Consider the following 25525-nt stretch of genomic DNA (forward strand, 5'->3'; position numbering starts at 1 on the left):
AGCAACTGGAAAACAAGCATTGCATTGCACCAGGATGTCTGTGAAATGGACTTCAGTAATTCTGCTAATACAACTGAGCTTTTACTTTAGCTCTGGGAGTTGTGGAAAGGTGCTGGTGTGGGCAGCAGAATATAGCCATTGGATGAATATGAAGACAATCCTGGAAGAGCTTGTCCAGAGAGGTCATGAGGTGACTGTCCTGGCATCTTCAGCTTCCATTCTTTTTGATCCCAACAACTCATCCGCTCTTAAAATTGAAGTCTTTCCTACATCTTTAACTAAAACTGAGTTTGAGAATATCTCCATGCAAGAGGTTAAGAGATGGATAGAACTTCCAAAAGATACATTTTGGTTATATTTTTCACAAATGCAAGAAATCATGTGGAGGTTTGGTGACATAATTAGAAATTTCTGTAAAGATGTAGTTTCAAATAAGAAATTAATGAAGAAATTACAAGAGTCAAGATTTGACGTCGTTTTTGCAGATCCTATTTTTCCCTGTAGTGAGCTGCTGGCTGAGCTATTTAACATACCCCTTGTGTACAGTCTCCGCTTCACTCCTGGCTACATTTTTGAAAAGCATTGTGGAGGTTTTCTTTTCCCTCCCTCCTACGTACCTGTTGTTATGTCAGAATTAAGTGATCAAATGACTTTCATGGAGAGGGTAAAAAATATGATCTATATGCTTTCTTTTGACTTTTATTTTCAAATGTATGACATGAAGAAGTGGGATCAATTTTATAGTGAAGTTCTAGGTAAGTATTTTTTTTCAATCTGTAACTTATTTGTCTCTTTGAAACAGAGCTTATATAAAGCCATAAAGTCAGGGTAGTGGGGTTTTGGTAAGTGAATTTATAAAATGAAAATACAGGATGATCTATCAATCTCACAAATATTATAGAAAAGCTTAAATTACAGGGTCAGTTAAAACTTGTGGCCATGTTTCACACAGAAGACCCCAGGAAATCATAAACCTATGTATCAGTGCCTCCAAGACTTTAAGTAATTACTCATCTGTTTTAGTATACATTGTTTTACATCTTAAAATCTGTAAAACCCATCAAATAACATCTTACTGAATGCATAGATTTAGAATGAGTAGTTACACATTTTTCTACAACTATCTATATAACTGCCAAAATTATTTTTTCTGTAAAGCTTAGTTTTCTTATTTAGAAATCAAAAGATGTTCCCATGTTACCAGAAGTTTTCCTTCACAGTAGAGAGAGAGAATGTCTATATCTCTGATGCAAAAATCATTAAAGATAATTTGAAGTTTCTAATGTTTCTATACTCTTTCATTAAAGAATTGGAAATCATTCATTTAGAGACCAATCATCTTATTGGAATGTGAAGGTTGTTATGTCTACATAGTTGCTTTTCAAACTATGTCTCTTTATTAAAAGATATAAGACAGATTAAGGTTGAGTACAAATCTTTATTTCAATAATTTCTCAAAAATTTCTGGCTATAATTTACAAATATATTTACTTAAAGATAATATTATTAAGATCTTAGCTTGAATCTAAAAGAGTACAAAGTTTTCATCCATAATCTCCACATAGTCCACAGTTCACTTGAAGAACCAAAGATAAAAGGATTGGCTTAATGAGTTGTGTAAACTAGTGTATTTCTTAGAAAATTATTTTTATAGGTACAGTAGAATTAATTGAATATGGAGCTCAAAGAGTTTTTTAAATGTCCATATGCTACTATTGAAGCTTTAAAAAGAAAAGAAATTGGTGTTTAATTCTCTGTGGCTTATTTTAATAATTATTTATGATTGTGAGTATACTGATGTGACATTAGAGATGTAACTTAACCTCACAATTCTCCTACTATTTTCTTATAAATATTCATGGGCAAAATAAAAAATACATAAATTAAATTATGTCTGTAAATGAACATATGCATATATTTTTCAAAGCACTGACGCTTTTGCCTATATTTTTGCCTTCATTTTTCTAACCCCTTTCAGAAAATAACCTAATGTAATTATCTTGTGTCATCCACCTTTTCTTTTCTTTTTCTTGTCAGGAAGACCCACTACATTATCTGAGACAATGGGGAAAGCTGACATATGGCTTATTCGAAACTCCTGGAATTTTCAGTTTCCACATCCACTCTTACCAAATGTTGATTTTGTTGGAGGACTCCACTGCAAACCTGCCAAACCACTACCTAAGGTAAACATACTGTCATTGGTTTTATTTTGTTGGCTTTGAAGTTTCAGTAGAAATGATTCTACAGTCTTCATTCAGAGTGTTTGACTTACACTGAAAGAAAGATGGGAAGTGGGTGGGGTAAAGCAGATACTAATTAGAACTCATGTACATAGTGATATCATCACACGTATGTGAGTTTTATGAGTACTACTAATAGAGGGGAATACTAAGAAGACTTCAAAAATAGAGTTGGTTGTATTAAAGTCTTCATTATTTAACACCTAAGAAGGTATTGATCATTCATTCAAATAATATTTACAAAGGGATTAGCACAAAACACAGGTAAGTGCACAATTTTCAGTGAAAAAAAAATGGACTCAGTTTTTGTCCACACATACCTTACATTCTACTTCAAAAGATAGAATATGTGCAAGTAATAAAAATTATATAAAAACTATTATCTCAAGGAAAAACCCAATGACAAGAAAGCATCAGTGGAGATAATAGAAAGTATCCTGGAGTCACTGATTACTAAGATGAGAGCTGAACAATACACAGGAATAAGTAAAAGAATGATGGGGAGAGATAGACAAAAGAAGGAAAGCAGGTAAAGTCATCAGGATAGTTCTCAAGTCCTCAGGTTTTATTTGCAGGGAGAGACTAAGAATCAGATGATGCTGAGAGGCAAATTAGAGCCAGATACATATTAGGAGTTGAAATATTTTTTAAGCACATTGAAAAACTGTGAAAAAGAGTTAAGAAAGAAAGCTATATGAAAAGATTCTCTTCTTTAGGAAGAGCTTTCAAGATATTCAATGATTAAATTGCAGGAGGGTCAGAATAAAGAGCCAGCCATTCAGGAAATTTTGCATGGATTCAGGTAACAGATGATGGAGAAGTGGACGAGTATGTTGATAGAAATAATGATACCTACATTTAAAAAATAGCGACAAATTTATGTTGTGTTGTGTGGAAAAATATGAACACAGAAAAACACTTGAAATGTCTCTGACCTGTAGTCAGTTACTCAGAGATAGTATTTATTTTGTAATTATTGTTATTTTGCTATTATTACTAATAGTACTAATTACTTAACATGTGCAGGTCACTTGAGATATCATTCTTCATTTAATAGAGCCAGATTTTTCAGTACATCAAAATTATATTATCTTGCAAAGTCATAGTTGACAGACACCATGTGGACTTGATTAAAACTAGACATATCAGTTTATCAGTTTTGACAGTAAGATGAGCTATCAGGAGAACCCGCTCCTGATGTTTAACGTGGATTCTTTTCTATTTCCTAAGTGTCTCGGCTGGGTTGAGAAATAAAGACAAAGAGCACAAGAGAGAGAAATTTAAAGCTGGGTGTCCGGGGGAGATATCACATGCCATCAGGATCTGTGATGTTCCTGCAAGTTTTATTAGCGATTTTCAAAAGGGGAGGTAGTGCACAAATAGGATGTGGGTCACAGAGATCACAGACTTCACAAGGTAATAAAATATCACAAAGCAAATGGAGGCAGGGCTAGATCACAGAACCAAGAATGAGGTAAAATTAAAATTGCTAATGAAGTTTTGGGCATTGTCATTCATAACATCTTATCAGGAAACAGGGTTTGAGAGCAGATAACCTATCTGACCACAGTTTATTAGGTGGAAATTTTCCCCCACCTAATAAGCCTGGGAGCACTATAGGAGATCGGGGCTTATTTCATCCCTTAGGCTTCGACCATAAAAGACGGAATGCCTTAAAAAGGGGCTGTCTATAGGCCTACCTTCAGGGCGCATGCTTTTCTCAGGGATGTTCCTTGCTCAGAAAAAGAATTCAGCGATATTTCTCCTATTTGCTTATGAAAGAGGAGAAATATAGCTTTCTTCCATCCAGCTCACTGGTGGCCAGTTCAAAGTTACCTCTCTTGTTCCCTGAACATCGCTGTTATCCTGTTCTTTTTTTAAGATGCCCAGATTTCATACCGTTCAAACACACAGGCTCTACAAACAATTTGTGCATTTGACACAATCACAGGGTCCTGAGGCGACATTCATCCTCCTCATCTTACGAAGAAGATGATGGGATTAAGAGATGAAAGTAAAGACAGGCATAGGAAATCACAAGGATATTCATTGGGGAAGTGATCAGTGTCCATGAAATCTTCACAGTTTATGTTCAGAGATTACAGTAAAGACAGGTGTAAGAAATTATAAAAGTATTAATTTGGGGACTAAAAAATGTCCGTGAAATCGTCACAATTTATGTTCTTCTGCCACAGCTTCAGCCAGTCCCTCCCTCTGGGGTCCCTGACTTCCCACAGCAATGAGCTAGTTAAAATTCTAAAATTATCTCATAGGCAATGAGGATCTTCACCAGTATCACAGCTTAAAACACTTCCTCAACAAAATAAACGTGTTCCTGTAATATTTGCAGAGAAACTCAGTTTCACTTGATCTTACTAAAGCATTTAAATCATTCTTCATTGAGACCCCAGGGGTTTACATATTACAGCATAAACATACCTTATGAAAGCAGATGATTTTTGTCGTATGACAAGTAACTCATTAAAGCTCCCTGTGCCAACTTGTCTTAACATCATAGCTGCCTGACAGAGAAGCACAGAGATAATGAACAATGCATGTATAATAAAGACCAAATAATTTATACCACTTGTATCTGAATAGTGTTCTTAGTTTCAATACCAAAAAAATTCTGTCGGCATATAAGATTATATTCTTTATGAAAGAACACAATAAACTCATATATTTTAAATTCATATCACACTTTTAAAACCAGTGTACAAAGCAAGCATTCTTTATCACATTATTAAGTAATCTCTTAAAAGATAATTTTTGTCCACATAAAGCTGAGATTTTATTCCTTTGTTAAAACTCAATATCTATATTGAATGCAAATTGCATGGGCTTTATATGATAACTTTCTCAAGAGACAAAAGCTGAGGTAAGACTAATGAAAAATCTATGCCAACCTGCCCTACTCTTGAAAGATGTCCCCACTCACACTAAGGGAAACCGATAGAGTCAGTAGGAAGGGGAAGAGACTAGGACTTGTAGAAGGACAAGAAAAAGGATGACTAGTAGTACAATAGTGATAATTACTACTATTAGCTGTTGTTACTAATTTGCAGAAAGATTTGAATGAAAGTCAGTGGTTGTGAAACCAGTTCTTTGTTTATTATGTAAAATAATTGCTAACCCAGGTTGCTTTCATTTCAATTAAATATTAGATTCTCAGATAATTTCTACATAAGAGGATAATACACAACAAAATGTATCAGGTGTTTAAAAATGAATATTGCTATAAGTTTTATACTATATTCAAATGAAATCATACAGAGAAAAATATTAAGGTACACCTATTCGACATTATGGAAAATATGCATGAAATTAGCATTGGAAGTAGTCCAACATCTTAAATGAAGGAATGATTAAAAACTTATACAGTGTGCATACAATAGCATTACAATAATTTTATCAATGAAATATTCAATTACACTGTCAGCTGTAATACAAACAAAGGGAGTTAGAAAATGATAAACGTAACAAGATGACAAGTTTTTGCAGGAGGAAAATGCCTACACAATAAGATTAACATTTTCTAAATAAGTGTCACATGTGTACATTGAGCTATATAAATAGGACAAAAGCCATGATGAAAAAACATATTTTACATAACTAATATCACAACATAAAAATTTTAGGAAAATTTTATTTAAAAAAATTTTTCATGCTTTTATAAAATTTCTTACATTAATCTTATATTATTTTTACGATGTTATCACAGAAGAAGAAACAACCAGTCCATATCCGTGATGAATCTGTAAACAGAGGTTAGGTTCCTTCAACACTGCATGGATAAACAGGGCTCTTGGCATCAAGCTAGTGAGGTGAAACACTGAACACTAGTTACAGTAAATATGGCTACAGTCAACTGTAATCACACACAATACCTAGATGCCCCAAGTATTACCTGGAATAGCAGTACAATGACTCTTACCTTAAGATTAAAAATCATATTTTAAAAATGCTCTGTAATATGTGGTCTGCACAGTTAACATTTGGACATTTTTTCTTTGTTTTGTTAAGAACCATAAGGAAAAGTTTTACCACAATGATTAAATCTGAAAGTATTTAAGTTTAAATGTTGGCATTCATTGGAGAAAAAGAGTCAGAATAATTCACAACCGATTGCAGCCAAGCACATCGTCACCAGGATTGTAATGTGGTGTGAATGAGCTACTCAAAAGAGAGACAAGATCTCCCCTGCAAAAAGGTCTGGTGGCCTCTTCTATTCTGATGCAAGTGCTGCCTCTGAGACACAACAAAGTGATGATGAGAGTTCCTCATATGCAGTAATAAATAGTGCATTAGTTTAACAGTGTGATTTCAGGTCAATAGGTGCTTCACCTAAACAATAACCTGAAAATATGCTCATTTAACTATGTAACTGTATAGTGTACAATTCTGTATTATAAATAAGACTCCTGGACTAATTCACGGAAATTCCAAATTACAATACCCGACTCCAGAATGTCAGTGGTTCTTAACCATCAGCTTTTATTTTTGTTTAGTTTTTCAAAAACTACCAGAAAACTCTGACAAACTTTAAGTGAAGTATAAAGCTTTGTAGAGAAACATAAACATAGATATAAAGTTATCCCAACAGTGAGCAGCTTATCCTCAGAGCTCGTAGTGAGGGAAGTAAACACTAATGGCTTCCTAATAAAAGAATCCTACAGAAAACCTGCCTGAAATCAACACAAGTGATTTAGTAGAACGACAATATAGAATTAAAGCTGAGTGGTGCCACTTTCCAAGAACGTATATTAGTAATTTTAGTATTATAAGAGAAGAGTTTGTGTGTAATATTTTTAACATTATCTCCCTGACTACAATGTAATAGCTCCATTTCTTTTCTCCCTTACACACATGCACACAAATACATACATATACACACATAGTTACACAAATATCCTTAGCAGCGTCTACCTATCTCACATTTTGTATCTAATTGCAAAAACCCTGAGTGATTGAGTCAGTTAGAAAATATTATTTATTCCAATGATTACTCAAAATACCTGATTTTCTCTCTTTAGTAATTTGTTCCAATTCTTTCAGTAGGGCCTGCTGTGCTGTTACTCTTTTGTGATGAAACAAATTCTTTTTTCACAGGAAATGGAAGAGTTTGTACAGAGCTCTGGAGAAAATGGTGTTGTGGTGTTTTCTCTGGGGTCAATGGTCACTAACATGGAAGAAGAAAGGGCCAACGTAATTGCATCAGCCCTTGCCCAGATCCCACAAAAGGTAAGATGAAGTGTCTTACTGGTGTGGAAAACTACTGAAAGAGGCTGCTAAAGTTTGTAAGTAATCCAATTATAGAAACTTCTGACAACTGTGAAGTTGGCCAAAAGTTGAAAAATTAGAACAAGGATATTCCTGGAGAAACAGTGATAAGTTTGAAAATTGTGGTTGCATTTAAAAAAAAAAAATGTTTTTAAGTATGAATATTCCCCTATGTAAATATGCGGACAATAAATTGTATGGAGAAAGGTATTAAAAAAGTGTTTGGAGACTTTTCACCTCCTGTCCCATAAAATTTTGAATTGTGTATGTGATCTACATGGAAAGAATATTAAAGAGTAGATTGAACTCTTTATAGCCGAATATAGCCTTAAATATGCTTGTATAGCATCCACCGACAGAAGTCATAGTTGTGCCTCAGACTTAGAGGTTGCATGTGGCCCTGGGGGAGTTCCTACCCTTGGTATGCACAAGTGGTTTCTATTAGCATCAGTGGGAACTCACTGCTCCATATGTATCCACCAAAGGCAACCTCAGACCCAGAGTTATTTTTAATTTCTGATATTAACAGTCATACATACTGCTGAATTTAACTCAATATATTTCAGGTAAGTGAAAATGGTGCTTAATATAGTCTTTAGAATGACTTTCAGGTGTTTTCATAAAAAAATGTGTATCCAGAACTGTTTCCTTGTAGAAATACAAGTAAGACTTATGATCATTTTCTTCAGAACAGTTTTCCTAATCTCAGCAGTATCCAATGAGTGAAGAACACTTGACTGATTCTTGGGCCATCTCTATTACTTATCATACTCTGGAAGCTCTTGGTGAATGTTTACAATTATGGAATGTAATATTTCTATTTGCACTTTAAGTCAGATGCTTATATAAAATACTTGACAAGTGGAGAAGATTGCCTCTGTTAGTAATTATGCGGTATATACTTTATTTAAAGATCTGTGGTAGTATAACACGATTGAATGTCGTTAATTTAGGAATAATAACTGCCACATGTGGGGAGCAGGGGAGTAAGGAAAATGAATTCCAATCCTGTGATTAAAAGTGTAAACTATAGGCCAGACATAGTAGCTCACGCTGGTAATCCCAGCGCTTTGGGAGACCAAGGTGGGCGGATCACGAGGTCAGGAGTTCGAGACCAATTTGGCCAACATGGTGTAACCCCATCTCTTCTAAAGATACAAAAAGTGACCCAGGCATGTTGGCATGCACTTGTGATCGCAGCTACTTGGGAGGTTAGGGCAGGAGAATCACCTGAAGCCAGGAGGCAGAGGTTGCAGTGAGCCAAGATTGCACCATTGCACTCCAGCCTGGTCAACAGGGTGAGACTCCATCTCAAAAAAAAAAAAAAAAAATTTTAAACTATAGACTCCACTGTAGTACATTTCAGGATCTAGAAGTTTTATTTTTGTAAAGATGGAGTTTGGAAGATATTGCTAATGTATTTTACTTCAACTTATGGAACAAACTTTTTAAGTATATTAATAAATATTCCCATATAGTTACTTGTATACATTTTTAAAATAAACTTTATGGATATGAAAAATTAAAAAAGAAACATCCTGACTAAAAATTTAGCTGTTGAGTAAGCACTAATTATCTCAGATATTAGTTCAAAATCAAAAATATACATGAACAATGCTAAAATAATACAGAGGGTGTTGTTCATTGATAATAAATTTGGCATTAATAGCATAATCAGGAATAAATTTATTCAAGAAATGTAGGTGAAGTTTTGGTATTATCATGATATTGGGGTCAGGTAAGAGATACCACCAAATTCTCCCCCTGTCATTTGACCCTTTCGTTTAAGAATTCCTGAGGACACTGTACACACTACTGGTGTTATCAGAAAAGGTTACATTTTAATAGGTAACTTCACTAGCACAATAACAATAGCAGGTATTTCAAAAAGTCTCACATACATCATGCAGTTTAGGCTTGCTGTGTAATCCAGCCTCTTGTACTTCCTGTACATTTTTGAAGAGGTGTATCTGAGTAATGTTCAGGGTACTATTTAGAGAAAGAACAGCCTAGGCTGACAGACAACTTGTCCAAGTACCCACACAGTTTCAAAATTAGTAACTTAAACATAAAATGTCTTGGCTATAGCAGAACATATTAATCACTGTTGTCAAAGCTTTGTAGCACGTTGTCTCAGTGTTAATAATCAGTTGACCAAATTCAGCAAACTACAATTTTGAGTTTATTCAACAGCTGTATTTTTATTCATGATACCACCAGGTTCCTCATTTCTATGCCAAAAAGTACCCAAAGTTAGAAACACTGATAATACTCTAAATTTGTGTCAAAAATGGTCACTTGAAATTTATTTTGGAAGTAGTGCTTGATAATTTATAATTCCAATTAAGTTATACATACTACCCTTGCAGCATTAATCTATTTCTTATAAGTAGCTTATTTATGTTCTTGCTATTTTGTCAATCAAGGGACAACAGGCTCTAACATTATAACCTACACACAAGCAGGTACGTGTGAACTACTTGTCAAATTACTCAAAAAGAAATGAATACATTCAAATTAAATTTGGAAGATGAAAACTAATATAAAATACATAAAAGAAAAGAAGCACGCAGGTCATTATGAAAATAGTTTTTTACACTAGAATTATAATGAATAGTTAAAATTTTTATACATTTCTTAGAATATTTTTATTTTTATTTTTTATTTTTTTTTTTTAATTTATTTATTATTATTATACTTTAAGTTCTAGGGTACATGTGCATAACGTGCAGGTTTGTTACATATGTATACTTGTGCCATGTTGGTGTGCTGCATTTTTTTAAAATTTATTTATTATTACTATACTTTAAGTTGTAGGGCAAAACCACAATGAGATACCATCTCACACCAGTTAGAATGGCGATCATTAAAAAGTCAGGAAACAACAGGTGCTGGAGAGGATGTGGAGAAATAGGAACACTTTTACACTGTTGGTGGGATTGTAAACTAGTTCAACCATTATGGAAAACAGTATGGCGATTCCTCAAGGATCTAGAACTAGATGTACCATATGACCCAGCCATCCCATTACTGGGTATATACCCAAAGGATTATAAATTATGCTGCTACAAAGACACATTCACACGTATGTTTATTGCAGCACTATTCACAATAGCAAAGACTTGGTGTGCTGCACTTTTATTTTTAGCTTTTATTTTAAGTTCAAGGGTACGTGTACAGTTTTTTTTACATAGGTAAACTTGTGTCATGGGGGTTTATTGTACTGATCATTTCGTCACCCAGATATTCAGGCTAATATCAGTTAATTATTTTTCCTGATCCTCGTTCCCCTCCCACCCTCCAGCCTCCAATACACAGCAGTGTATGTTGTTCCTGTCTATAGGTCCACATGTTGTCATCTTTCATCTTCCACTTATAAGTGAGGATAGGCCATATTTTTATTTCCATCCCATTGCTAGTTTGCTAAGGATAATGGTCTCCAGCTCCTTCTGTATCCCTACAAAATACATAATTTTGTTCTTTTTTTTATATTCAGTAGTGTATATGTACCATATTTTCTTTCTTCAGACCGTAATCAATGGGCATTTAGGGTGATTCCATGTCCTTGCTCTTGTAAATAGTACTACAATTAATATACCTGTGCAAGGGTCATTACAAAAGAACAATTTATGGTGCTTTCGTTACATACCCAGTAATGGGGTTGCTGGGTTTCATGGTATTTTCCCCTCTAGGTTTTTGAGAAATCACCACTGTCTTCCACAATGGATGAACTAACTTACATTCCAACCAACAGAGTATGAGCAAGCCATTTCTGTACAACCTCGCCCACAGCATGATATTCTGAGTGGTGTGAGATGCTGTCTCATCATGATTTTGATTCAGATTTCTCTAATGATCTGTGATGTTAAGCTTTTTTTTTTTTTTTTCTCATATGATGGCTGGCTGCACGTAGGTTTCTTCTAAAAAGTGTAACAATTTTTTAAATACTTGAACTTTTCATTGATAATCCGATTTTTTCTAAGGTATTATTTTGGAAAATCATTATTTCCTTATGTGCCTAACTAATTATAAAAGTTGAGAAAATTAAATGTGAGTATTCTATTTATATCAGTCTTTGAGTAGTTCTGATTTACTAACATCCCTTGATCTCGTTCCTATCCTTTTACAGTTCTAACATTACATAACTTTTGAATTCCACTCATGGAATAAGATATTTTATTTACTGTAACAGGTTCTGTGGAGATTTGATGGGAAAAAACCGGATACCTTAGGCCTCAATACTCGGCTCTATAAGTGGATACCCCAGAATGACCTTCTAGGTAAGACTCCGGTGAACAAATACTGGATATATTAGTAACAGCACATTAGAGTGTTAAGAATTAATCATGAAACAAGCTTTTTGAATATATGATTAGGAAAAACAAAATGTAACTTCTTTATATTTATTTACCAGTCCTAGGGGAAAAAGAATACGCTATAATTATTGGCATTTTATGATATACACTCACATTCTTTATGGTCAGAATCAGCAAGAATCTTTATTTCAGGTGTTACTACATCTCACAGAACTTTTCAATAACTTCCTGAGGTATCTCTCTGTCTATTTCTACAACTTTACACCTGTTGTTTCCTCTCCTGCAGGGTTATTTCAAATGCCACCAAAAATAATAGCTTTTCTATCACCAGTGATTCTGTATTTTCTGAATGATTAAATTGCTAATCTTAATCTTAAAGTGATGACATCATGATGAAGTGTGACCTGTCCTTCCTCAATCCTAGCACCACGAACAACCCACTGCCTGCTGCCTTGCACACCCCACATATCACACTCTGTGACTGCACTTAAAATAGCAGTTCACATCATGCCCATCTCTTGCTGTCTTCTTTATTGCACATTTTAAAAATCTAGATCGCACTTTTTCATTAGTCCAACTGGAACTCTTGTATTGTTCTGCAGTCTGAAGTCACACACACCATGCAGCCTTCACTTGCATACCCAGCACAAGTACGTGTTTTTCCTCTGAAGTCTGAAAAGCAATAGCAAATTAGTTCAATGTGTTATCTAGAAAACACTGTCACTTTCAGAGCCTTTCCTTGTGCATCTCATTTTATTCCTATGAATAATTTTGCTAAAATTCATGCAATCCTAGGTCATCCAAAAACCAGAGCTTTTATAACTCACGGTGGAGCCAATGGCATCTACGAAGCGATCTACCATGGGGTCCCTATGGTGGGCATTCCTTTGTTTGCCGATCAGCCTGATAACATTGCTCACATGAAGACCAAAGGAGCAGCTGTTAGATTGGACTTCGACACAATGTCGAGTACAGACTTGGCGAATGCACTGAAGACAGTAATTAATGATCCTTTGTGAGTAGAACAATATTTTTCACTAGGTGGTATTTATGCATAGCTTCTCTTGTCAATAGTGAGTGTGAGTTTCATCCTTTTTATAAGAGAGTAATTCTGAAAGAATTTAAATGATTTAACCAAACTGAAATCTGCTTTTATTTTTTGTATTACTTATTTAAAAATTGTATTTGAAACCCATATGTCTAATGAATAGCCAGTTAGTGAAACAATTTTCTACACAAAAATACTTTTAAAAGGATATAGAGAATATAAAAAATACATTTATTATTATTATTATTATTATTATTATTATATTTTAAGTTCTAGGGTACATGTGCATAACGTGCAGGTTTGTTACATATGTATACTTGTGCCATGTTGCTGAGCTGCACCCATCAACTCGTCAGCACCCATCAACTCATCATTTACATCAGGTAGAACTCCCAATGCAATCCTTCCCCCCTCCCCTCTCATCATGATAGGCCCCAGTGTGTGCTGTTCCCCTTCCCGAGTCCAAGTGAACTCATTGTTCAGTTCCCACCTATGAGTGAGAACATGCGGTGTTTGGTTTTCTGTTCTTGTGATAGTTTGCTAAGAATGATGGTTTCCAGCTGCATCCATGTCCCTACAAAGGACACTAACTCATCCTTTTTTATGGCTGCATAGTATTCCATGGTGTATATGTGCCACATTTTCTTAATCCAATCTGTCACTGATGGACATTTGGGTTGATTCCAAGTCTTTGCTATTGTGAATAGTGCTGCAATAAACATACGTGTGCAAGTGTCTTTATAGCAGCATGATTTATAATCCTTTGGGTATATACCAGGTAATGGGATGGCTGGGTCATATGGTGTTTCTAGTTGTAGATCCTTGAGAAATCGCCATACTGTTTTCCATAATGGTTGAACTAGTTTGCAGTCCCACCAACAGTGTAAAAGTGTTCCTATTTCTCCACATCCTCTCCAGGACCTGTTGTTTCCTGACTTTTTAATGATTGCCATTCTAACTGGTGTGAGATGGTATCTCATTGTGGTTTTGATTTGCATTTCTCTGATGGCCAGTGATGTTGAGCATTTTTTCATGTGTCTGTTGGCTGTATGAATGTCTTCTTTTGAGAAATGTCTGTTCATATCCTTTGCCCACTTTTAGATGGGGTTGTTTGTTTTTTTCTTGTAAATTAGTTTGAGTTCTTTATAGGTTCTGGATATTAGCCCTTGGTCAGATGACTAGATTGCAAAACTTTTTTTCCCATTCTGTAGGTTGCCTGTTCACGCTGATGGTAGTTTCTTTTGCTGTGCAGAAACTCTTTAGTTTAATTAGATCCCATTTGTCACTTTTGGCTTTTGCTGCCATTGCTTTTGGTGTTTTAGACATGAAGTCCTTGCCCATGCCTATGTCCTGAATGGTACTACCTAGGTTTTCTTCTAGGGTTTTTATGGTATTAGGTCTAACATTTAAGTCTCTAATCCATCTTGAATTAATTTTCGTATAAGGAGTAAGGAATGGATCCAGTTTCAGCTTTCTACTTATGGCTAGCCAATTTTCCAAGCACCCTTTATTCAATAGGGAATCCTTTCCCCATTTCTTGTTTCTCTCAGGTTTGTCAAACATCAGATGGCTGTAGATGTGTGGTATTATTTCTGAGGACTCTGTTCTGTTCCATTGGTCTATCTATCTGTTTTGGTACCAGTACCATGCTGTTTTGGTTACTGTAGCCTTGTAGCATAGTTTGAACTCAGGTAGCGTGTGCTTCCAGCTTTGTTCTTTTAACTTAGGATTGTCTTGGCAATCTTGGCTCTTTTTTGGTTCCATATGAACTTTAAAGCAGTTTTTTCCAATTCTGTGAAAAAACTCATTGGTAGCTTGATGGGGATGGCATTGAATCTATAAATAACCTTGGGCAGTATGGCCATTTTCACGATATTGATTCTTCCTATCCATGAGCATGGAATGTTCTTCCATTTGTTTGTGTTCTCTTTTATTTCACTGAGCAGTGGTTTGTAGTTCTCCTTGAAGAGGTCCTTGACATCCCTTGTAAGTTGGATCCCTTGTAAGTTGGATTCCTAGGTATTTTATTCTCTTTGAAGCAATTGTGAATGGAAGTTCATTCCTGATTTGGCTCTCTGTTTGTCTGTTACTGGTGTATAAGAATGCTTGTGATTTTTGCCCATTAATTTTGTATCCTGAGACTTTGCTGAAATTGCTTATCAGCTTAAGGAGATTTTGGGCAGAGACAATGGGGTTTTTTAATATACAATCATGTCATCTGCAAAGAGGGACAATTTGACTTCTTCTTTTCCTAACTGAATACCCTTGATTTCTTTCTCTTGCCTGATTGCCCTAGCCAGAACTTCCAACATTATGTTGAATAGGAGTGGTGAGAGAGGGTATCCCTGTCTTGTACCAGTTTTCAAAGGGAATTTTTCCAGTTTTTGCCCATTCAGTATGATATTGGCTGTGGGTTTGTTATAAATAGCTCTTATTATTTTGAGGTATGTTCCATCAATACCGAATTTATTGAGCGTTTTTAGCATGAAGAGCTGTTGAATTTTGTCAAAAGCCTTTTCTGCATCTATTGAGATAATCATGTGGTTCTTGTCTTTCGTTCTGTTTATATGCTGGATTACGTTTATTGATTTGCGAGTGTTGAACCAGCCTTGCATCCCAGGGATGAAGCCCAGTTGATCATGGTGGATAAGCTTTTTGATATGCTGCTGAATCCGGTTTGCCAGTATTTTATTGAGGATTTTTGCATCGATGTTCATCAGGGATATTGGTCTAAAATTCTCTTTTTTTGTTGTGTCTCTGCCAGGCTTTGGTATCAGGATGATGTTGGCCTCATAAAATGAGTTGGGGAGGATTCCCTCTTTTCCTATTGATTGGAATAGTTTCAGAAGGAATGGTACCAGCTCCTCCTTGTACCTCTGGTAGAATTCAGCTGTGAATCCATCTGGTCCTGGACTTTTTTGGTTGGTAGGCTATTAATTATTGCCTCAATTTCAGAGCCTACTATTGGTCTATTCAGGGATTCAACTTCTTCCTGGTTTCGTCTTGGAAGCCTGTAAGTGTCCAGGAAATTATCCATATCTTCTAGATTTTCTAGTTTATTTGCGTAGAGGTGTTTATAGTATTCTCTGATGGTAGTTTGTATTTCTGTGGGGTCGGTGGTGATATCCCCTTTATCAATTTTTATTGTGTCTATTTGATTCTTCTCTCTTTTCTTCTTTATTAGTCTTGCTAGTGGTCTGTCAATTTTGTTGATCTTTTCAAAAAACCAACTCCTGGATTCATTGATCTTTTGGAGAGTTTTTTGTGTCTCTATCTCCTTCAGTTCTGCTCAGATCTTAGTTATTTCTTGCCTTCTGCTAGCTGTTGAATATGTTTGCTCTTACTTCTCCAGTTCTTTTAATTGTGATGTTTGAGTGTCAATTTTAGATCTTTCCAGCTGTCTCTTGTGGGCATTTAGTGCTATAAATTTTCCTCTACACACTGCTTTAAATGTGTCCCAGAGATTCTGGTATGTTGTATCTTTGTTCTCATTGGTTTCAAAGAACATCTTTATTTCTGCCTTCATTTTGTTATGTACCCAGTAGTCATTCAGGAGCAGGTTGTTCAGTTTCCATGTAGTTGAGCAGTTTTGATAGAATTTCTTAGTCCTGAGTTCTATTTTGATTGCACTGTGGTCTGAGAGACAGTTTGTTATAATTTCTGTTCTTGTACATTTGCTGAAGAGTGCTTTACTTCCAATTATGTGGTCAATTTTGGAATAAGTGTCATGTGGTGCTGAGAAGAAAGTATATTCTATTCATTTGGGGTGGAGAGTTCAATAGATGTCTATTAGGTCTGCTTGCTGCAGAGATGAGTTCTATTCCTGGATATCCTAGTTAAAGTCTCCCATTATTATTGTATGGGAGCCTAAGTCTCTTTTTAAGTCTCTAAGGACTTGCTTTATGAATCTGGGTGCTCCTGTATTGGGTGCATATATATTTAGGATAGTTAGCTCTTCCTGTTGAATTGATCCCTTTACCATTATGTAATGGCCTTCTTTGTCTCTTTTGATCTTTGATGGTTTAAAGTCTGTTTTATCAGAGACTAGTATTGCAACCCCTGCTTTTTTCTGTTCTCCATTTGCTTGGTAAATCTTCCTCCATCCCTTTATTTTGAGCCTATGTATGTCACTGAATGTGAGATGGGTCTCCTGAATACAGCAAACTGATGGGTCTTGACTCTTTATCCAGTTTGCCAGTCTATGTCTTTTAATTGGAGCATTTAGTCCATTTACATTTAAGGTTAATATTGTTATGTGTGAACTTGATCCTGCCATTATGATATTAACTGGTTATTTTGCTCGTTAGTTGATGCAGTTTCTTCCTAGCCTCGATGGTCTTTACATTTTGGCATGTTTTTGCAATGGCTGGTACCGGTTGTTCCTTTCCATGTTTAGTGCTTCCTTCAGGGTCTCTTGTAAGGCAAGCCTGGTGGTGACAAAATCTCTAAGCATTTGCTTATCTGTAAAGGATTTTATTTCTCCTTCACTTATGAAACTTGGTTTGGCTGGATATGAAATTCTGGGTTGAAAATTCTTTTCTTTAAGAATGTTGAATATTGGCCCCCACTCTCTTCTGGCTTGGAGAGTTTCTGCCGAGAGATCTGCTGTTAGTCTGATGGGCTTCCCTTTGTGGGTAACCTGACCTTTCTCTCTGGCTGCCCTTAAGATTTTTTCCTTCATTTCAACTTTGGTGAATCTGGCAATTATGTGTCTTGGAGTTGTTCTTCTCTAGGAGTATCTTTGTGGCGTTTTCTTTATTTCCTGAATTTGATTGTTGGCCTGCCCTACTATGTTGGGGAAGTTCTCTTAGATGATATCCTGAAGAGTGTCTTCCAACTTGGTTCCATTTTCCTCCTCACTTTCAGGCACCCCAATCAGACGTAGATTTGGTCTTTTTACATAATCCCATACTTCTTGCACGCTTTGTTCATTTCTTTTTCTTCTTTTTTCTTTTGGTTTCTCTTCTCGCTTCATTTCATTCATTTGATCCTCAATCACTGATATTCTTTCTTCCAGTTGATCGAGTCCATTACTGAAGCTTGTGCATTTGTCACGAATTTCTCGTGTCATGGTTTTCATTTCTGTCATTTCGTTTATGACCTTCTCTGCATTAATTATTCTAGCTATCAATTCTTCCACTCTTTTTTCAAGATTTTTAGTTTCTTTGCGCTGGGTACGTAATTCCTCCTTTAGCTCTGAGAAGTTTGATGGACTGAAGCCTTCTTCTCTCATCTCATCAAAGTCATTCTCCCTCAAGCTTTGATCCGTTGCTGGCGATGAGCTGCGCTCCTTTGCCGGGGGAGATGTGCTCTTATTTTTTGAATTTCCAGCTTTTCTGCCCTGCTTCTTCCCCATCTTTGTGGTTTTATCTGCCTCTGATCTTTGATGATGGTGACGTACTGATGGGGTTTTGGTGTAGGTGTCCTTCCTGTTTGTTAGTTTTCCTTCTAACAGTCAGGACCCTCAGCTGTAGGTCTGTTGGAGATTGCCTGAGGTCCGCTCCAGACCCTGTTTGCCTGGGTGTCAGCAGCAGAGGCTGCAGAAGATAGAATACTGCTGAACAGTGAGTGTACCTGTCTGATTCTTGCTTTGGAAGCTTCCTCTCAGGAGCATACTCCGCTGTGTGAGGTGTGGTGTCGGTCTGCCCCTAGTGGAGGATGTCTCCCAGTTAGGCTACTCAGGGGTCAGGGACCCACTTGAGCAGGCAGTCTGTCCCTTCTCAGATCTCAACCTCCGTGTTGGGAGATCCACTGCTCTCTTCAAAGCTGTCAGACAGAGTCGTTTGCGCCTGCAGAGGTTTGTGCTGCTTTTGTTGTTGTTGTTGTTGTTGTTGTCGTCATTGTTGTTGTTGTTGTGGTGGTCATTGTTGTTGTTTAGCTGTGCCCTGTCCCCAGAGGTGGAGTCTACAGAGACAGGCAGGCTTCCTTGAGCTGCTGTGAGTGCCACTCAGTTCCAAAAAATACATTTCTTAAAATTTTGACATAATGAATCCATAGTAGAAAGGAGGAATAAATGAAATAATATAATAAATATTTTAATTAAATATCTAAAATGCCTCAGAACATGATGATTTTCCTGCTGAAAAATTAACTTTTATTATTATCATTATTGTAATGGACTTGAAATTGAGATTTAATTTTGATACCATAAAATCCTCCTCTTTGTGGTATAAACTCCAAATATATTTACTATGTTTACAGAGCCATGAAGCCATCATTATCCCATAATTTTAGAACATTTTTATCAGCACAAAAGAAACTGCAATGACACAGAACTCACTTCCTATGACGACTCTGCCCTAGTCTAACACTAATTTGTTTCCTTTCTCTAGAGATTATTCTCTCTAGAGAAATTTCATATAAATGCAATTATACAGTTTAGGGTGCTGTGTAAATGATGTTTCACCTAGCTTAACTTTTTGGTGTTTTTTATGGTGTTTGTTTTATTCATGTTGTTGTGTGTTTTAATACTTCATTTCTTTTTATAGCAGTTTAATATTTTTCAGTAAGGATATGTCATATTTTAGTTGTTAACTTCTCAGTTCATTGGCCTTTTGATTGTTTCCAGTTGTGGTTACTAGGAATATTGCTACACAAGTTTTTGCATAAAACTGTTTTCCTTTCTTTTGAGTTGATACTACAAGTGGAATTGCTGGCTCATGTGGGAACTGTATGTTTATGAAGAACTGCTAAACTCTCTTCCAAAGTACTTGTTTCATTCATCACTACCACCAGCAGTACAACGTGGTTACAATTCCTCCATACTTTTGCCAAACGTGTCATTATCTGTCTTTTTGTTAAAGCCTTCTTAGTGGGTGTAAAATGATCTCTCATCCTGGTATCAGATTGCATTTTCATTACGGCTAAAGACATTGAGAATCCTTATATGTGCTTACTGATCATTCATGTATCTTCTTTGAAAACATGTCTACTACAATCCTTGGAACATTTTTAAACTTTGCTATTTGCCTTATTAAGTTTTAGGAACTATTTATATATAATGAGTCATGTCAGATATATACTTTTTAAATATTTTGTCCCATTATTGGTGCACTAAATTTTCCTTTTTGATGATGGTCTTTGAAACACAAAAAATACAATTTTAAGTTAAATTTTTAATATTTTATTTTTTCACACCCAAAGATATCAATGTGCAAAATTCCTTGCAGAGTCCAGCTACCATCGATTCAGCATTTATAACTACTATCAATAATGCTTTTAAATAAGGAGGGTATCATCTAAAGGAATACTTTAAAAATACTTCATCACAAAAAAAGAAGGTTAATGAATGATAAAAAAAAACTTTTAAAGAAGATAGGAAATAATTGAAAAGAAACACAAACCAACTTGGACAAATAGAAAAAATATATATAAAGCAAGCTGGTAGATATAAATGTGATTATATGAATACTTTTATTCAATCTAAACAGACTTAAAAAAAAGAGCAAATAATGGGTAAAGACATAAAACATTTGAAGAGCACAATTAACAAATGGAATCTTATAATGTAAAGTGATACACACACGAACATGTGTACATATACAATACACATATATGTATTATATATATCAACTGGAAGACACATTTTCTTAGAGCATGTTGAATAGTTACTTGATGTGATATGTGGTGGGTAATTCTCAAAACTTAGTAAATATAATAAGATTTAATGTCATAGAAACTGTGTGATGCAGTCATAGTGGAAGTAAGGGAGGTTATAAAAACTATAGCTAACATATCTTTACATTTTTGAGATAAAAAAATACACTTCATAAAATGTTAGAGTCAAGAACTGGATCATAATTATGCATCTACTTTTATCTCAGCAATTCTACTCTCAATTATATACCCAAGAGATATGTATAAATATATAAATATAATACCATCTAGAAGAATGTTTATGACAGAATTATCAATAGTGTCTAAAAATTATTACCAACCCAAATATGTATTAATCACAAAATGATGAAACAATCTGTGCTTTCTCAATCAACAAAATACTACACAGCAGTGGAATTACAGAAGAACTGCTACATTAATAAAAGACACTAATTAGTACATATTATATCATTCAATTACATAAACAAGCAAAACTAATGTATGCTATTCAAAGTCAGGCTAATACTTAATTGGAGGACAAAAGTAGTGACTAAATGGATCAGAAAAAGAGAATGATTCTAGGCAGGTTGTGATATCCTATACCACGATCTGAACAGTAGGTAAGTAGATATCTTCACCTCAAAATAATGTTCAGGATGATCTTACATTTTTGAACTATTCACTTAGTGTACGTATATTTATCTTTTGTATTTAATACTTAAATGTTTATTTCATGAGATATATAATGCATTTTAAAACTCTAGAAATCAAATAGCAAAATAAGCACAGAAAATGATGAAAATCCTAGAGGTTCCATCATAGTGTGGTCAGTAAAAGCCTCTCTTAGAAGTAACATAAGAAGGAAGCCATAGAAAGGGAGTGAAGCATGCCTAGGGTTGTAGCAAGAGAGAATACTCCAAGAACAGGAGAGAGGGAAAAAAATGTGTGAGGTGCTAAGATGAGAACACCTTTGGGAGCTTAAAGAAAAAAAGAGAAGGCCAATCTAGAAGACAGTGTGCAGGGGGAAAGTGTTAGGAAAAGAGCTTGCCAGTGTCAAACAATGTAGGGTTCTGTAGACCAAATAACAGAGTTGGATTTTATTCTTTAAATAATGAGAAGCCAGGCAAAAGTCTTAATCAGGGGAGTGCTATAAACTGACTTTAATTGCAAAAAATCATTCTGGCTACAGGGTGGGAAACAGTAGGAGACAAAACAGTAATGTAGAAGCAAAGTGGCTAGCTATGAGGAATGTCACTCACCATGACACAATTACTTTTAGGAACTTAGAGATGATAATTCTCATATTGCATTTTCACGATCTTTCTTACAGCACTTAAAATGGTTCATGATATTGAGCACATTCTCATATGTCTGTTTGAGAACTAACAATGTAATTGAATTGTTCATAATACAAAGGACAAATGTTTAAGGGATGAATATCCTATTTTTCAAGATGTGATAGTTTCACATTGTATCAAAACAACTCATATACCCCATAATTATATACACTTAATCTGTACCCCAAAAAACTTAAAATTAAACAATTAAAAGCAAATTAAAATGCCTTATATTTTCTCTGCTTCAAAAAAAATTAACTTTCTCACCTAACATTCAATTTCTACTTTAGAAAATATTTGTCAATGAGAAAAGTCCAATTTAAAAGCCAAACTTTCTATGATGACTCAAATTAAAGTACACAAATCTATGTCAATTCTTTGACATTTACTTTGAACTGTTTGGCACTTTAAAAGCCTTTCATAAACTTGATATGCACAGACACATTAACTTACTTTCAGTGTTAGCAAGGGAAGAGATCACTCCTCATATTGCCTTATGCCCAATTTCTGCCTCTAAAGAAAAAAGAAGTAAAAACTAAAAGGCAGAAATGAAATGAACAAGCAAACAGCCTGGTGCCACACTCTGGGCCTGATAGTTAAAGATTGACCCCTGACCTAACTGGTTATCTTCTCTATAGATTACAGGCATTTTATGGAAAAGCGTTGTAAAAATGCCTGTCCTCTTCTGTTCCGTTCTGATTACTGGTGCATGCAGCTCCCAGTCACGTGCCCACTGCTTGCTCAATCTATCACGACCCTCTCATGTGGACACCTGTAGAGTTGTGAGCCCTTAAAAGGGACAGCTCGCTTGGGGAGCGCAGTTCTTGAGACAGGAGCCTTGCTGATGCTCCCAAATGAATAAACCCCTTCCTTCTTTAACTCGGTGTCTGAGGGGGTTTGTAAAAGTCTCTTCCTGCAACATTAGTATCTTTATTTTTATCCTTCAGATATAAAGAGAATGTTATGAAATTATCAAGAATTCAACATGATCAACCAGTGAAGCCCCTGGATCGAGCAGTCTTCTGGATTGAATTTCTCATGCGACACAAAGGAGCTAAACACCTTCGGCCTGCAGCCCATGACCTCACCTGGTTCCAGTATCACTCTTTGGATGTGATTGGGTTCCTGCTGGCCTGTGTGGCAACTGTGATATTTGTTATCATGAAATGTTGTCTGTTTTGTTTCTGGAAGTTTGCTAGAAAAGGAAAGAAGGGAAAAAGTGATTAGTTGTATCTGAGATTTGAAGCTGGAAAACCTGATAGATGAGACTACTTCAGCTTATTCCAGGAAGAAAGGTTATGATGCAAGATTTCTTTCTTCCTGTGACCAAAAAATAAAAATATAAATAAAAATAAAAATATTTTTAAAATTTACTTTGTCAAATAAAAATTTGTTTTTCAGAGATTTACCAGCCAGTTAATGGTTAGAAATATTTTGTGGAAATGAAGAAAACACTTCAGAAAACACAAAATAATGTAAATCCATATGAGCTTGTATTGAAATTTGTTGAACTTATATTGAAATTTTGTTGTTCTAATTCATAGTTTACACAAAAAAATATTTACTCAGCTTAACTGTATTTCACACATTCTACATAAACACAAGAACATGAAGAAGTCTACTGACAGTATCAGTGCGGTTTTGCACATACTCAGAATAATTTGGCTTCATTTTGAACAAGATTCTATTGTTTTAACGGCTACTAAAGAGACTATTACATAGTGAAATTGTATGGAAAGTCTCTCTTCCTTTTGATATTTTAAGATGAGTAGTATTGCCATCAACAGAACAAAGCTGGATAGAGAATGACTTTGATGAATTGAGAGAAGGCTTCAGTCAATCAAACTTCTCAGAGCTAAAGGAGGAACTACGTAACCAGTGTAAAGAAAGTAAAAACCTTTAAAAAAATGGATGAATGGATAACTAGAATAATCATTGCAGAGAAGACCTTAAAAGAACTGATACAGATGAAAACCATAACACAAGACCTATATGAGAAATGCACAAGCTTCAGTAACTGACTCGATCAACTGGAAGAAAGAGTATCAGCAATTGAAGATCAAATGAATGAAATGAAGGGAGAAGAGAAGCGTAGAGAAAAAAGAGTAAAAAGAAATGAACAAAGCCTCCAAGAAATATGGCTTTATGTGAAAAAAATCAAATCTATGTCTGATAGGTATGCCTGAAAGTGCTGGGGAAAATGGAATCAAGTTGGAAAACACTCTGCAGGATATGATCCGAGAGAATTTCCCCAACCTAATAAGCCAGGCCAACATTCAAATTCAGGAAATACAGAGAACGCCACAAAGATACTTCTCAAGAAGAGCAACGCCAAGACATGTAATTGTCAGATTCTCCAAAGTTGAAATGAAGGAAAAAATCTTAAGGGCAGCCAGAGAGAAAGGTCGGGTTGCCCACAAAGGGAAGCCCATCAGACTAACAGCAGATCTCTCAGCAGAAACTCTCCAAGCCAGAAGAGAGTGGGGGCCAATATTCCATATTTTTCAAGAAAAGAATTTTCAACCCAGAATTTCATATCCAGCCAAATTACATTTCAGAAGTGAAGGAGAAATAAAATCCTGTACAGACAAACAAATGCTTAGAGATTTTGTCACCACCAGGCCTGCCCTACAAGAGATCCTGAAGGAAGCACTAAACATGGAAAGAAGGAACAACAGGTATCAGCCATTGCAAAAACATGCCAAAATGTAAAGTCCATTGATACTAGGAAGAAATTGCATCAACTAACGAGCAAAATAACCAGCTAATATCATAATGCCAGGATCAGGTTCACACATAACAATATTAACCTTAAATGTAAATGAACTAAATGCTCCAATTAAAAGACACAGACTGGCAAATTGGATAAAGAGTCAAGACCCATCAGTTTGCTGTATTCAGGAGACCCATCTCACATGCAGAGACACACATAGGTTCAAAATAAAAGGATGGAGGAAGATATACCAAGCAAATGGAAAGCAAAAAAAAAGGCAGGGGTTGCAATCCTAGTCTCTGATAAAACAGATTTTAAACCATCAAAGATCAAAAGAGACAAAGAAGGCCATTACATAATGATAAAGGGATCAACTCATCAGGAAGAGCTAACCTAAATATATATGCACCCAATACAGGAGCACCCAGATTCATAAAGCAAGTCCTTAGAGACTTACAAAGAGACTTAGGCTCCCATACAATACTAATGGGAGACTTTAACACCCCACTGTCAACATTTGACAGATCGAGACAGAAACTAAAAAGGATATCCAGGAATTGAACTCAACTCTGCACCAAGAATACCTAATAGACATCTACAGAAATCTCCAACCAAAATCAATAGAATATACATTCTTCTCAGCACCACATCACACTTATCCAAAACTGACAGCAAGTTTGGAAGTAAAGCACTCCTCAGCAAATGTAAATGAACAGAAATTATGGCAAACTGTCTCCCAGACCATAGAGCAATCAAACTAGAACTCAGGACCAAGAAACTCTATCAAAACCACTCAACTACATGGAAACTGAACAACCTGCTCCTCAATGACTACTGGGTACATAACAAAATGAAGGCAGATATAAAGATGTTCTTTGAAACCAATGAGAACGAAGATACAACATACCAGAGTCTCTGGGACACATTTAAAGCAGTGTGTAGAGGAAAATTTATTGCACTAAATTCCCACAAGAGAAAGCAGGAAAGATCTA

The 25525-nt window shown here is 35.5% G+C and overlaps 1 protein-coding gene and 1 long non-coding RNA gene across 6 annotated transcripts in view; one reads left to right on the forward strand and one right to left on the reverse strand.

Moving 5' to 3' along the window:
• On the forward strand, positions 1–23189 carry LOC135964442 (UDP-glucuronosyltransferase 2B9-like). The gene is made up of 6 exons (XM_065545130.2): positions 1–755; positions 2038–2186; positions 7353–7484; positions 11716–11803; positions 12635–12854; positions 22768–23189. Exons 1-6 carry the CDS (start codon positions 35–37, stop codon positions 23045–23047), a joined length of 1590 nt encoding a protein of 529 aa, XP_065401202.1. The 5' UTR covers positions 1–34; the 3' UTR covers positions 23048–23189.
• LOC135970933 (uncharacterized) overlaps positions 20009–25525 on the reverse strand; it is a 19868-nt gene continuing 14351 nt past the window's right edge. For 3 of the 5 annotated variants that reach the window (XR_010586863.2, XR_012434895.1, XR_010586864.2), the window contains one exon: positions 20282–23015. This is a non-coding gene — a long non-coding RNA (uncharacterized lncRNA). Of the gene's footprint in view, positions 23016–25525 lie in introns of all 5 variants that reach the window. The other 2 variants (XR_012434896.1, XR_012434897.1) reach the window with 1 other exon arrangement.

Source organism: Macaca fascicularis, chromosome 5 (assembly GCF_037993035.2).
Source record: "Macaca fascicularis isolate 582-1 chromosome 5, T2T-MFA8v1.1".
In the NCBI taxonomy this organism is placed as follows: domain Eukaryota; kingdom Metazoa; phylum Chordata; class Mammalia; order Primates; family Cercopithecidae; genus Macaca; species Macaca fascicularis.

Bases quoted from the DNA above. Each gene is read 5' to 3' on its own strand.
- LOC135964442 (XM_065545130.2), top strand. From the start codon at position 35: ATGTCTGTGAAATGGACTTCAGTAATTCTGCTAATACAACTGAGCTTT. The intron at 11,804-12,634 runs GTAAGACTCCGG...ATGCAATCCTAG, and splicing joins ACCCCAGAATGACCTTCTAG to GTCATCCAAAAACCAGAGCT. The intron at 12,855-22,767 runs GTGAGTAGAACA...TTTATCCTTCAG, and splicing joins ACAGTAATTAATGATCCTTT to ATATAAAGAGAATGTTATGA.